We start from the raw sequence: 14,819 nt of genomic DNA on the forward strand, positions 1-14,819 counted from the left end.
AATCGTATTCATTTTGAATATTTAAACTTGAAACAACTGAATTAAAAAAATAATTAATTTACTCTATTCAAAATCAATTTGATATTTCTGTTTGAGATATTTTGGTATATAGAATCATAAATCATTTATTATTTACGAACTGAGTAATTTAATAATTAGATAATTCTATATATATACGTAGATAATCTCTAAGTCTCAAACTCTTCTTAATATCTTGATTTTTTTTCTTTCAAATAAATAAATCATACTCCCACTAGGATTATATTTGGTATTTGTGCTATATAAAGGGAGGGCCGTCTCTTTTGTTTCTCACTCTTTTTCACTCATTTTCTCACTCTTTTTCACTCATTTTCTCACTCTTTCTCATTCTCTCTCTCTCTCTCACTCGAGCTTTTTCTCTGATAATCGTCAAGATGGTGAGTGCCGAAGCTGCTCGGAATGTCGTCGGTATCATTGGTCAGTACTACCACTACTACTACTAAGTATATGCATATGTATATATATATATATGTACGGTGTATTATGAATACATAGTGATCGAGATACTATGTACTCGATCATGGCGCTTTGTATTGATATATATATATATATTTATATAGATATATAATCTCTCCTTGACTGTGTATTGTTGTTCAACTTTGGAATTTCGAATCTATAGATTAGATTATAGGGTAATTAATTAATGGTTATCCACATATAAGGCATAATTTATCTCCGTATTCATTCCACGTTTCTTTGGTGATATTATCTCTTCTAGTCTTTCCTACTCATTCAGTCAACAACATTCATATATATATATATATATGTATATATTCCTAATTAATTAATGCACACATATATATATGGTATAAATAAGTATACATGAATACAAATATTTTCTTGATAACTTTGTTTTATTGACGAAAGTTTTATTTGTTTGTTTGATCTCTTCGCAGGGAATGTTATCTCGTTCGGACTGTTTATTTCCCCAGTGTAATTAATTCTCTCCCCGAGATTTGTTTTTCTTTTTCTTTCTTTGATTTTTTCAATTGAAATTTAATATTAATTTAATTATTCTCACCGTTGATCTGATCGCTGGATATATTTAATATTTCTATATGTATAATTTTGTAAATTGAATTACGAAAAGTGCATACACTTTTGCCTAAAATTATATTAGCTAGAGGCTAGAGCCCCCACCGATTGGAACACGTCAAGAGATCCGCTCACACAAACACTCACCTAACCTTAAATCATCTTATACTTTCCTATTTTCGGTTAAGAAACTCATACATAATCACAATAATATCTTGTTTAATTTTCCCTCGTTTATTTTGCTTCAAGAATATCAATTCTCTCAAACTCTCACTTAGCTGTCATTCATTTTACATGACTACAAACCATATAATATAATATTATTCAACGCAGAGGAATATTCTACCAAATTGAAAATTGTTTATTATTATGGTATATATATATGTAGTGTTACATCACGGGGGTTACTTGTAATTAATATATAAAATTTATCTATATATGGCCAGTCCAACATTTTACCGAATCATCAAGAGTAAGGCGGTGGAGGAGTTCAAGCCAGATCCTTATCTGGCAACAGTACTCAACTGTTTGCTTTGGATCTTCTACGGCATGCCGTTTATTCACCCTGACAGTCTCCTTGTCGTTACTATCAACTCAGTTGGCCTTGTGCTTGAACTCATTTACTTAAGCATTTTCTTCGTCTATGCTACCAACAACGGACGTGTAAGTATATGTGTATATATTGTCACATTATATTATATAAATATACATACATACATACATACATACACACATGTGTACATGTTCTAATTAACGGATTAAATTTATTAATAAATTTCAGAAGAAGGTAGTGGTGTGGCTACTTGCGGAGACTGTCTTCTTTGGCGCTGTTGTTGCTGTAGCACTCATGCTTTTCCATGGCACTAAGAGAAGGTCTCTATTTGTTGGGATTCTGTGTGACATTTTCAATATCATAATGTACTCTTCTCCACTTACTATCATGGTAAGACTCTCTCTCTCTCTCTCTCTCTCTCTATATATATATATATATACCCTTTTATAAATTTTGATTATTAGATTGATTGATTAATTAATATTTGATTGAATATATCATATATACAGTCCAAAGTTATCAAAACTAAGAGTGTGGAGTACATGCCCTTTTATCTATCCTTGACCAACTTCCTCAATGGTTCCTGCTGGACTGCTTATGCCCTCATCAAGTTCGACATCTATGTCCTGGTAACTAATTAGTATCTCAATTCTAATCAATATTAATATTAATGTGTTGTGTATATATAGAACATGGGTTCAATTAATAATAATTAATATGCAGGTAAGCAATGGGCTAGGAGCAATTTCTGGTGCTGTTCAACTCATCTTGTACGGATGCTACTACGGGACAACTCCTAAGAAGGGCCAGAGCATTGATGGTACAACCAAGCCTGCTGCTAGTGAAGTTCAGCTCTCTGCCGCAGATCGAGTTTGATTCAACCCTTTTGGGCTTTTTAGATTAAGGGATATATAGTATTTTTTTTAATTTGCAATTAGTTTTTTAATATTTTTCGTTATTGAATTGTAGATAGAGAGCTCATAGCAATCTCTATGCACTAGCTAGTTAGTTATTTTAGGTCCTTTTTTTACTCAATATTATTACTGTTTTTTCTTTTTATATTATATATTTTTTTTAGTTTATTCTATTTGCATTTATTTTTTGTTTCCTCAACTACTGCAATACGTATAATTATAATGTGGTCATCGATGAAAAACCCATTTTTATAAAGTATTGCAATAATAAAAACAACCAATAATAAAAAATGACATAAAAGTAAATAAAAAAATAATATTTATAGTGATGCAATATTATGTGTTAAATTTTGCAATACATCACCAATTTAACATTTGAATGAAAATTCCCTAAAGATGTTTTTTACCTTTGTTCAAATACCCTTGTCTACGGGGCCACTTAATAAAATCACTCCCTCTTTCTGATTGTAATTCTGTGTTGTATATAACTCCACCAATCTCATTTAGCACTCTGTGCGCATGAACTCCTTTCACGCCACCTTTGTCACGATCCACCTGCTCCCAAAGATGTAGAGTTTTTCCTCCCAAAAAACAAGGTTCGAGATCCTCTCGGCTTTAATGATTAGTACTAAGCCTATGAATTCCCTTCAATACTTAGCATAATCTAAACACACTTCAAAATTTGCTTTTACAAAGTGAACATTCTCAGAAAAATAACCTCACATTTTTTTTAAGTACACAAGAATTCAAGAAAAATTACTTCTTTACAATAAGCATTCAAGAAAAAACCACACAATTGTATTTTCCACATAATTGTATTTTCCTCACACCAAAATACATATAAAAACCCTTTGGAATGGCTCACTGTTTATAGTGGTCGAGATTCCAATCTCCATATTATTAAGAATCTGCAATCAAAGATTGATTGGCAATGGGAAAGGAAAAATTTAAGTCAGCCAAGAGATTTTTACCAAAATTGTTACAACAGTAGTCAGATGAACTGTTGTAGAGAAACCGGTCTAAATTCATATATACAAAGATTTTAGCTTTTCTTTGTCCAAATCAATTACAAAAAATTCCTAATTGATTTAGGACTAAACAAAAGATCAATTACAATATCCATACATGACTTAAATTTTTTTTTTCAGGCCATATGACTTAAATCTTGATTTACATTCCAAAGACAAATAATGTTACAACAGTTATGATCAGATTTCGAAATCAACCATTTATTGCTTCCAAATCAGCTCCATATATACCTGTGATATGGTGATACATATTATCTTCCAAACGAATTCTTGTTGATTTGTATGAGGTAAGATGACAAAAAAATTCTTTGAATAAATTACTTAAATATGTTGATTCAAAAAATGATTTGATACCCATTTATTCTCTTAAAATCAGATCATATTTTTTCAGATTATAGATGATCAACTTTGATCTTAAATCAATAAGAAGGATTAGCACAAATATTGACTTATGTTAGCAATATCTCAATTAGTTAATTAACCTTATCACAAAATTAATTAATAGAATCAAGAATATTTGTCACAAAAATGCCAATTCAAACTTGGATCTTACAATTGATATTAAGGGAAGTTATATACTTTTTTAATTCTACAAAGTGGACTAATAACAATTTGTTTTAGTAGATAATCGGGTGAATGTTTAATTAGGTAGTGGGATTCATGTGAGTCTTCTTTTAACTAACAGTGAAATCTAAGGGTCAGTTTGGTACAATTGTATTGTAGGGAAAAGTTGTTGAGTGTTTGGTAAATTACAAATTTTAAAATGATGTGAGTTAGAAAAGCCGTATTACGATGTCATATCAATTTTAATTTATTAAAACAAATTCAAATGTTTAAATTAAATATGTTTTTTTTATAAGAGACTAATAAAGTGAACATAAACAAAAATATTATATTATAATGTATATATATAACTACTCGAAATAGCTAAGATTCGAACTATCACTACAAGAAAAAGACTTTATAGTAACGACATCTATTGTGACGACTCTAAAATCGTCGTTGTATGTAGGCAAAATCCACGAAAAATTATTTTTTCTTAATTTATTAAAAAATAAGCTACAACGACGACATGTCGTCGCTGTAGGGTCGTCAACAACACATAATCTGGCCCTCCAAATTCCTAGAACCCTACAACGACGAATAATCATCACTGTCATCGCTGTATAATTCTAGGAATTTGGAAGGAACATGAGGCGAGAACTAACTATACAGCGACGACATGTCGTCACTGTAGGGTATTCGTAGGAAAAAAAGAGAGAAATATGTTTGTCTATAGCGACGACATGTCGTCGCTGTAGGATGCTCAGGGAACTCAACCGCCCATAGTTGGTTGCCTATTTGCACACCCATGCTGTCGCTGTGTAGTCCAATATATCCACTGATCAGTTATTTTGTACTCTACAGCGACGACATGTCGTCGCTATAGGATCCAAAATAAAATGTGGGAATGTGAACTGCCAAAAAATTTAAGTCAAATTTCACTGCATATAGCGACGACATGTCGTCGCTGTAGAGTAGACGTGTAGTACACGAGGGGATTCGTGTACTATTCACTATACTACAGCGACGACATGGGTCTCACCGTTTGAGTGAAATGGTGTGTTCAACAGTGGCGACGACATTGTATTCCCTATAGCAACGACATGTCATCGCTATAGGTCCCAGCGATATAACCCCCCAGGTGGAGCCGTTCTTCCTCATTTCTGCTGCAATTTTCCAAAACAGAGACAATTTCTCTCTGTTTTCCACCACCTCCCAACGCCGCCTAGCCCCTCCCAGCGCCGCCTAGAGCCATTTTTGGCCCCCTTTTGTGAAGGTTAGTATTATTAAACCTTAATGCTTTAGTTTTTTCTTTTAAACTTAGTGTTTTTATGATTTTTTTTGTGTATTTTTTATGAGTTAGTTAAATTTTCTGTTTTTTTTTTTTCAGATTGTATTGGAGCATCTAGAGCATCTCAAGCTTTTGGGTATTGTTTTTAATTTTTAATATTTTTTTTTTTTGTGATTAATAGTGTGTAGATAATTTTTAAATTAAATTAAATTCTAGTAGATTTTAAAATAAATTTGTATGTTTTGTTAATTTTATTATATTTTCGATTTTTAATTTTGTTTTATGTTTATTTAATTTAATTAAATGTTATGTAATAAAAAAAATGCATGATAGGTTAAATATATGTATATAAATGTGAATATGTTTATATGTATATAAATGTGAATGTGAAATTTATTTTTAAATTGTGTGGTAGGTTAGATTAATATGATTAGATGTTTATTATAATTTTTTGTTTTTAATTAAATATTAGATGATATAAAATATTAGATGTTATAAAAAAATGCAAATGATAGGTTTAGATATTAGATGATATAATTTTATTTATTAATATATGTATGTTTATTTTTTTCATGTGTATATGAATGTATGTATAAAAAATATGTATATGTTTTTATGATTTAATGTGGATGTGAATATTAGAATTTATATAATAATTAGATTATTATGTTAGATAAATATAAATAAATGTTTAATATGATTTATGTTGTTGATATGTGTTTAACGCTCAAACGTGACTTTCACTTAGCGGTAGTCGTAGTATAGATCGGATGGTCGATTCCACAAGGAGGCAAAAAAATAAAGTTTAGAGATAAATAATATGAGGAAAATAGAACAAGTGATATTTTTGTTGTTTTTTAAATTAGAAATAAAGATAGAATAAAGTGTGATGTAACAATAGGTAACAAGTAGGAAGATCAAGAGTCACCAATATGCATACTTATTTATTTAGATCTTTGATTCACAAAAGTTACACAAATGAGAAGTTCACATCCCAACTATTCATTTGGAATATTTAACATTAAAGCACAAATATGTTTTACAAAAATGTATTCAAGTGATTATTATTCTTTACCATGGAAAGATGAGATAAATTTTATGAGAAATTTAAAAATGACATTATACCATTGACAATAATGCAATAAGAGATTGGACATAAAACCTAGCACAAATATTACTTTTACTATTTATAAAATACATAGAAAAAGTATGACTAATTCTATATAGATTTAGCAAAAGTAAATATATACGAATGAGATGGAGAAAATGATAAAGATATTATCTATATTATTTTCACTAATTTGATAATACATAGAAAGTGCATGACAACATCTATATACTATTAATAAACATAAATATAGATAACAAGATGAAGAAGTAGAGATGAAAGAAAATAAATCATTAAAATATATAAACTTTAAGCACAAGGTAAATAAAAAATACCAAACAAAGTCATAGTGCATATAGGATCATCCTAACCTTCCTAGGAAGGTTAGCCTATTATGCTAGACATCTTCATGACATTCAAGAGAGAAAATATGATAAATGAGACTAAAATTTGGTAGAGTTTTACTACCTAAAAATTACATAGAAATTGTAAAGGAAGAGTCCCTATTTATAGAGGGAGAAAATGATTAAAAAGAAATTAAACAACAATTTGGAGTTTAAAAAATAAATCTAAAATATTAATGATAAAATATGATTTTGAAAAATCAAGTCTTATTATAAATATTAACTTAGTTATTTTGGTGTATGGTAAAATTTATCTTTTTCAAAAATACCACAAAAGAAGAGCTTTAAAGCTCAAAATGGGAAGTTCAAGGCCCAAAGTGCTTAGGAGAGTGGGCTGGTGCAGCTGGTGGGTTTGACCCATTCCCAGCGAATAGGGGCAAGCCACGTGGGCGGCTGGCTGGAGGGAAAAGAGGGCTGAAGAGAGTTGGGGCGTTGAAAGGGAGCTAGGGAGAGTTGGGCCTGCGTGGGGAGTTGATGCATTTGGGCTGGCTGAAGGAGGAGCTGGAGAACAGGTGTCGGCTGGAGGCGTGCAGATGGCAGGCGTCAGGCAGCTTGCTCGACTCTCGGCGGCTCGGCTCGCGTCAGTGGGTTGGGGAGGAAAACGAGCCTGGGCTGCCTTTGGATTCTTGGGCCTTTGCCATTTTCAATTTTGCCAATTTTCTTTTATTTATTTCAGATTTAATTCTTTCTTTCTCTTTTCATTTCAAATTATTCTTTCTTTCTCTTTTCATTTCAAATTTCCATAATATAACTTTAATTCCTACAAAATAACAATAAATTAAATCATAATCAAATAATTTCATTTATAAAATAAATCATATTAATTCCATGAAAATATTAATTAAAACTGTTATCCAATAAATTAGCATTTATGACGTGGCGAATAATCTCTTGACACGTGGCTGATACCTGAAGCGTCTGCTAGAGTATCGACCAGGAGACACACCAGAAGCAGGACAAGCCTGTCTTTCCCACACCAGTTTGGTCGGTGGTTCCGCTGGCAAAGCAACATTTATGGGAAGATCTTTGTGAATCCCGAATTTATCTCATGCAATCTTCTGGATATCCCATTATTCAGGGGATAATATCTGTAACAATATTTTGTAACCCTCCATGAGCCTATAAATAGCAAGATATAGCTCAAGGGAAGGGACTTTTTTGGCTGCTGAATCATAGAGATATAGAATTTCTCCTAGTAAACTTGTATTGTTTTGTGAGAAGTGCTGAAACTCAGTGAACCCAAGTTCTCTGATCACATTTCTGATTGCATATCAATATAATTCTACGTGGACGTAGGTCATTACCAGATCCTGGGGCCGAACCACTATAAATTACTGTGTTTTCTTTACTTTCGTCATTACATTATTCTCTTTACATTCGTCCATATCATTCATATTTTGACTCCGTGTCAGTTGGCCAAATCGTGGGTCAACAAAAACTTAATTTATTTTGACAATTAAAATCAACAAATATGTATTTTTGGGCACTAATCAATATGAGATATAAATTTTTGAAATCAATTATATGTATGTTCTTGGACTGGTTTTGTAGTTTTTATGCAGGTTTTAAATTTTGGGATATGTTAGATTATAGCCGTTATGCTGCCGAAATTTTAGTAGTTTTAGAAATATTAAACATTACAATTTAATTTTTAATTTTTAATTAATTTTAAAACAATTAATTATAAATAAAAAGTACAAACTTTAACAATGTAATTTAAAACTAGTGTTATTAGAAATTTTATGATTGTCAATTAATTAAAAAATTATAAAGTGCAAATCAAAATAATAATATTAAATAGAAAATTATAAATATATAATTAAAAATAAAAAGTACAAATTTTAACAATGTAATTTTAAAATTAGTGTTATTAGAATTTTTATGATTGTAAATTTTAAATCAATTAATTAAAAAATTATAAAATGTAAATCAAAATAATAATATTAAATAGAAAATTATAAATATATAAATAAAAATAAAAAGTACAAATTTTAACAATGTAATTTTAAAATTAGTGTTATTAGAAATTTTATGATTGTAAATTTTAAATGAATTAATTAAAAAATTATAAAGTGTAAATCAAAATAATAATATTAAATAGAAAATTATAAATATATAATTAAAAATAAAAAGTACAAATTTTAACAATGTAATTTTAAAATTAGTGTTATTAGAATTTTTATGATTGTGTAAATCAAAATAATAGTATTAAATAGAAAATTATAAATATATAATTAAAATAAAAAGTACAAATTTTAACAATGTAATTTTAAAATTAGTGTTATTAAAATTTTTATGATTGTAAATTTTAAATCAATTAATTAAAAAATTACAAAATGCAAATCAAAATAATAATATTAAATAGAAAATTATAAATATATAATTAAAAATAAAAAGTACAAATTTTAACAATGTAATTTTAAAATTAGTGTTATTAGAATTTTTATGATTGTAAATTTTAAATCAATTAATTAAAAAATTATAAAGCGTAAATTAAAATAATAATATTAAATAGTAAATTAATAAATATATAATTAAAAATAAGAAATAAAAATTTGATAATATATTCATAAAATTTACTAATGTATTCATAAAATTCAATAAGATATCATAAGTTAATTAAACACAATTAGTGCTTTGGTGATAAAAAATTTATTACCAAATAAAGGTAGTTTTTTATGATTATCACATTGTGATAATTTATTTTCCACTTGAATTAGTTATGACGATTGACAAGAGTTGGATAACTAATAGACGACGTAACTCTGATTAGTTTTGGAATGGTCTTCAAGCATTTATACAAATGGCCAAGAATCATGTGAATGCTTCGGGAGAAGTTAGATGCCCATGCGTTCGTGTGTCAATATGCTAAATCATAAACTGGATGTGGTGGAGGCTCACATACACAGATATGGGTTTCTGTAGCGATAAGTGAAGTTGACCTACCATGGTCAAGTTGATATACCTCCAGTAGTGGACGACGATGCTCCAGTGACTGATGAGATGATTGACATCATCAATGATGTTATTGGTGAACAAGACATAAACGAAGAAGGCATAAATGAAGGAATTTCAGATGTTGGTGGCAATAGTGCGGAGAATCAATTTGATGATCTGTTTCAAGAGGTCGAAGCTGAGTTATATTCTGGTTGTACATGGTTGTCTTCCTTGAACTTATTGGCGAAGATGATGCACATGAAGGTTATGAATAAATGGACAAATAGTTCCTTTGATGAACTTTTGAAGTTTATGAAATTTGCATTCCCAAAGAATAATAAGATTCCGGCTTCATTCTATGAGTCCAAGAAAAAAATGAGGAAGTTAGGGTTAGGTTATCAATCAATTCATGCTTGCAAGTATGACTGTTGTTTGTTCTGGAAGGAAAATTCCCAAAAACAGATCTGTTCCGGATGTGGATGATGATTTCATCAATGACGATGATGATGATGATGATGACGAAATTAGTGAAGATGATTTAGAAAGTACAGATGATGATGTAGGAATCGACATTGATGAGGAATAATATTTAGAAAGTACAGATAATATTCATATTTGTATGTTTAATGTGTATGTTTTAATTTGAAGACTTTTCAATCAATATATGACTTTTCTCAACAATGTTTGTTTTTCAAAAGTTTCAACTACATTACCGAAATTATTTAAGTTATGTAATTAACCTCCAAATATAACTGAGTTTAAGTTAATAATTATTTAAACTACAAAGATATGTCTGCTACTGTTGCTCGTTCTCATGGCGGTGATGGAGCGGATCCTCCTCCTCCTCCTCCTCCAGACCCCACGCGAGTTCCTACTTCCTGTGAGACGTATAGTATACTATAATTAGTCTAGCTTTTATCAATAAATGAAAATTTGTTATTATTTATTCAATTTAATTGTATTATTTAATTAACATATGCAGCGACTGTCGCAAAAAGAAGAGGTCGGTCTCGGTCCAAAAATTTGCAGCAGCTCGTCAACGACAATAAAGGTTTGTTGGCTCTACAATTTGATCTGAAGGATGGAACCTACAAAGCAGTTGGTGATATTGGGACGTTGTTCACGAGACTTATTGGCAACCTTATTGGTCACCATGTCCCGTTATATTATGACTCGTGGCAGAGTGTTCTGGATGAGCACAAGATTGGATTGATGCAAAAACTTGAGGTAAATTTATCTACTTATTCACGTGTAATTTTTTATATATATAATTTAAAAAATCTCACCATTTTTTTTGAAGGAATTTTTCATTCTTCCTAAAGCTCTCCTTGAGTGGCGACTGATAGAGACTGGGATTGAGTGAGAGTTTCAGGATCGCTGCAAGGATAGAAAAGGTCGCAAGAAAAGACACTTCGATGAGCATGGAGGGTATGATGATATCGAGACAGCCAGAAAGAATCCACCGAAGGACATTGACAACGAGAGTTGGCAGAAGTTGGTTGACCTTTTCACCACTCCACAGTTCATGGCACGCTCTAAGGCAAATGCTGCCATCAGAGCAAAACAGAAGTATCCAAGTCTCCATGGATTGACTTCTTATGCTTCTGCTCGATTTAAGAAGGTCAATAAAAATATATAGATAATTTGAAATATTTTATGTTATCTTAATAATAATTTCAATATTTAACTAAGATTTTGTTAAATTTTATTTTCTAGAGATGAATCTTCAGACCAAGGAACTGCCCAGCATTATCAATACATTCCATGACATGCACAATCATCAGACACGAGGATGGGTGAACACAAATGCTAAAGATGCATATGTAAGTAACTTTCTAAGTTTTGTATCTATGTTTATTATTCAATTATATTATGTATTAGTTGTCTTGTTTCTAAACTGCAGGATACCTTACAGCAAGAAGTCCAGACACAATCCCAATCTCAGTCTCAATCTAAATCTGAAGCAAGAAGTGCCAATGTCAATGAGACACAAGTCGTCTCAAAGGTACTTGGTCAACGTCGTGGCCACAACCGAGGTATTGGATGGAAGCTGAAGGGAACTAGTACATTTTCCTCAAGCGCCACCGAATCCTCTTCATAATCAGAGGCATCACCGTTTCTGTCCACCACAGTTGGCCCTCCGACGATACCACCTGAGGCTTTCCAGTCCATGACTCAACACTTCGGTCAACCCTTTATGACCCAGAACAACAACTTTCAGCAAATGCAACAATATATGCAAACAACAAATCCAAGCATCCAACCTCCATAATTTCAGCCTGTCAACTTGGACATGAACATGATACAGTCCATGATGGCAAGCTTTCAACCACAACAACCACAACAGCCACAACCATCACAGCCACCACAACAGCCCGACGATAATGACTTTTGTTGACGCTGTTTTTCGTCAACTTGAGAACATAAGAGCATGGATTCAAGAATAGAGATATAATCAAATAAATAACACCATATTTTATAGTGGTTCAGCCCCAAAAAGATGACCTACGTCCACTTAGTCACTTTTATTAATATTTAAGCTTGAAGAACCATAGTTTTCTGCGAACTTGCGTCGCCGGTTGTTCTATAGTCCTCCTTCGCTTTACATTACATAAGGATTGTGTATACAAGAATGGTCATTCGACATTATCAATTGCCTCCCTATTTCTATCCCATCTCCTCTTATTTATAGTGAGGAGTTTAGGGTTACAATTATATCATGGGCTTAAGTTATTGGGCTTGACCTGCAAATAATACATTACAACAGAAATTCAATTTTATTTTGATAAATGACAAGTCTGTACTCCTTTGCTAACTCTGTTAGCGTGGATGTTGTGTGTGGAATGAACAGGATCCTCCTGTTAGCGTGTAATGGTTTGCCTTGTGCGAACAGAGGTGAAATAACTTGCCTTGTGCGAACAGAGGTTGAGGAATGCGGCTAAGCGACCAAATCCCTTCTGTTAGCGCTTGGTAGTCTGCTTTGTACTCTGTGAGAACAGGAAGTACTTTGTACTCTGTGAGAACAGGAAGTACTTTGTGCTTCGTGAGAATAGGAACCATTTTACACTGTGTGAGAACAAGAACCATTTTGCACTGTGTGAGAACAGGAATGCAAAATGTTCCATTCATAATCCCTTCATAATTGTTATTTTTTAAATGTCATAAATGTCCAAAAAAATGGGTATAACATTTGCCCCCCAAGTCAGTTTTCGTGCTTTGTGCAATTATGACTTAGTTACGCGAACAATTTCCCCATTCATTTTTGGTTATACACTTAGATGACATTTAAATAAAATATTCACGATCACTTCTCTAATCGTTCCAAAGGCATTTTTTTTACAGCAACTTGCTGGGCTTGTATTATGTGCACCCCTCAAACGGGTTATAGGCCAAATATTTTGCAAGAATTTTAGGCCCAAACTTTGCAAACCCTAAGCCCAAAGACTTATTGTTCTCTTAGAGAGTGAACCAAGGATGCAAGGACCAGCTGCCACCGACCTCATGCCCAAAGGACAACAACGCGGCTGAAGCACTTCCTTCTGCTAGACGAAGTAACGCCGACGTCGCCAATGGGGGAAGAAGTGTTGCTGGAGTGGGAGGAACACTACCAACCCCTTCTCTTCCTTCATGCCTCTGTGTATTTTACTATCTCAACTTGTTGGAATAAAACTTGCAGTAGTCTCTTCGAATTTTTCTTGACTTGATTGGCTTACAAAATCACAGCTTAGGGTCGTAACTTTGGGGCTCATCCTGTTCTTCTAACAAACCAAGTATACCAAATATATTTATTTGTCAACTTGAATTCTTGCTGAAAAAATCCTAAGTTGAAATGGGTCTTGTTTTCCTTGTATTAACATATATGAGCAATCCATTAGTTCATTCTCTTCGCACAATGTATATAGCTTGTATCAAATAGGGACAAGCAAACTTTCTCTTGAAAAGGAGGCTCGAGCGAACACAATTTTTAGAGTTGATTCTCTTCCCTTTGAGCCCTTCAATTATCTAAGTTGTCCTTGTTGAGTTTCGTTGAATACCAAGTAAGAATGCTGCGTTATAGCCTTTACGAATTCTATTCGCATGATGTATGTAAGCATTTGTGAGTATAATTAGTGTTCAAATTCCTGTTTGCGAATAAATTTATGTATTTTTCCCACTTTATACGAAAATAGGTGAACGACTACCCCCTGCTCTTCACACTCTATGGGAACGAACAGATGCCTTATTGTTGTCTACCTTAGATGTTTCACTTGAGGTGAGCTCTGTCGGATCTCTATTCACTATTCTTATATAATCATGGGCGAATAGAACCCATAATCCTTCACGGGCTCTGTTTGCTCTTCAAGCATATGTTCTCTTCTGTTTGTATTCTTGAAATAGGTTCTGCTTACTTTTTACATGATCCCCAAGGTGCGTAGACTGCATCTGACGAACATATGGGAAAGGGCATTCTTGCGATATACACATGTAGTTGAGTGAATTGGTAACCTCACTTATCATTCTGTTTTGTTGGCATAGAAAATTCGTAATCCCAGTATAATGCTAGTAGTGGTTGAAATTATTTTCTTAGCACCAATGAATGAGCAGAGGCGAACAGGAACCTAAGTAACTCCACGTTGCCTTATGCAAATAGGTCCTTATAACCCATATAATTTGTTGCTTGTTCGCCTAATCATTGAACGATTCGAATAGAGTAATGCAAACGAACAGGAGTCTATGATTCACAACATTTACCTTTTATTCATACCATTTACAGTATAGGCGGACAAATAAGCTTTTCCTCTAAAGATTTAAGTGAATAGGTCGCATTTGTGAATATGAGAACAACCCCACCTAAGTCTCGGTCCAATCCATCTTTTATGAATAAAAATGAGCAGATATTCCTCTTTCCAATAAGTGCATGCACACACTTAGCAATTACTACTCAATTACTCGAACAAGCATCACACGTCTTTTCCTTAAGTCGAATT

The 14,819-nt window shown here is 32.1% G+C and overlaps 1 protein-coding gene across 1 annotated transcript; it reads left to right on the top strand.

Moving 5' to 3' along the window:
• Nucleotides 1-291: 291 nt before the first annotated feature.
• On the top strand, nt 292-2,709 carry LOC133818133 (bidirectional sugar transporter SWEET6b-like). The gene is made up of 6 exons (XM_062250848.1): nt 292-456; nt 936-972; nt 1,521-1,737; nt 1,856-2,017; nt 2,137-2,256; nt 2,351-2,709. The coding sequence occupies exons 1-6, from the start codon at nt 414-416 to the stop codon at nt 2,501-2,503; spliced, it is 732 nt and encodes a 243-aa protein (XP_062106832.1). The 5' UTR covers nt 292-413; the 3' UTR covers nt 2,504-2,709.
• The last annotated feature ends 12,110 nt before the right edge of the window (nt 2,710-14,819 follow it).

This window comes from Humulus lupulus, chromosome 2 (assembly GCF_963169125.1).
Source record: "Humulus lupulus chromosome 2, drHumLupu1.1, whole genome shotgun sequence".
Classification (NCBI taxonomy): domain Eukaryota; kingdom Viridiplantae; phylum Streptophyta; class Magnoliopsida; order Rosales; family Cannabaceae; genus Humulus; species Humulus lupulus.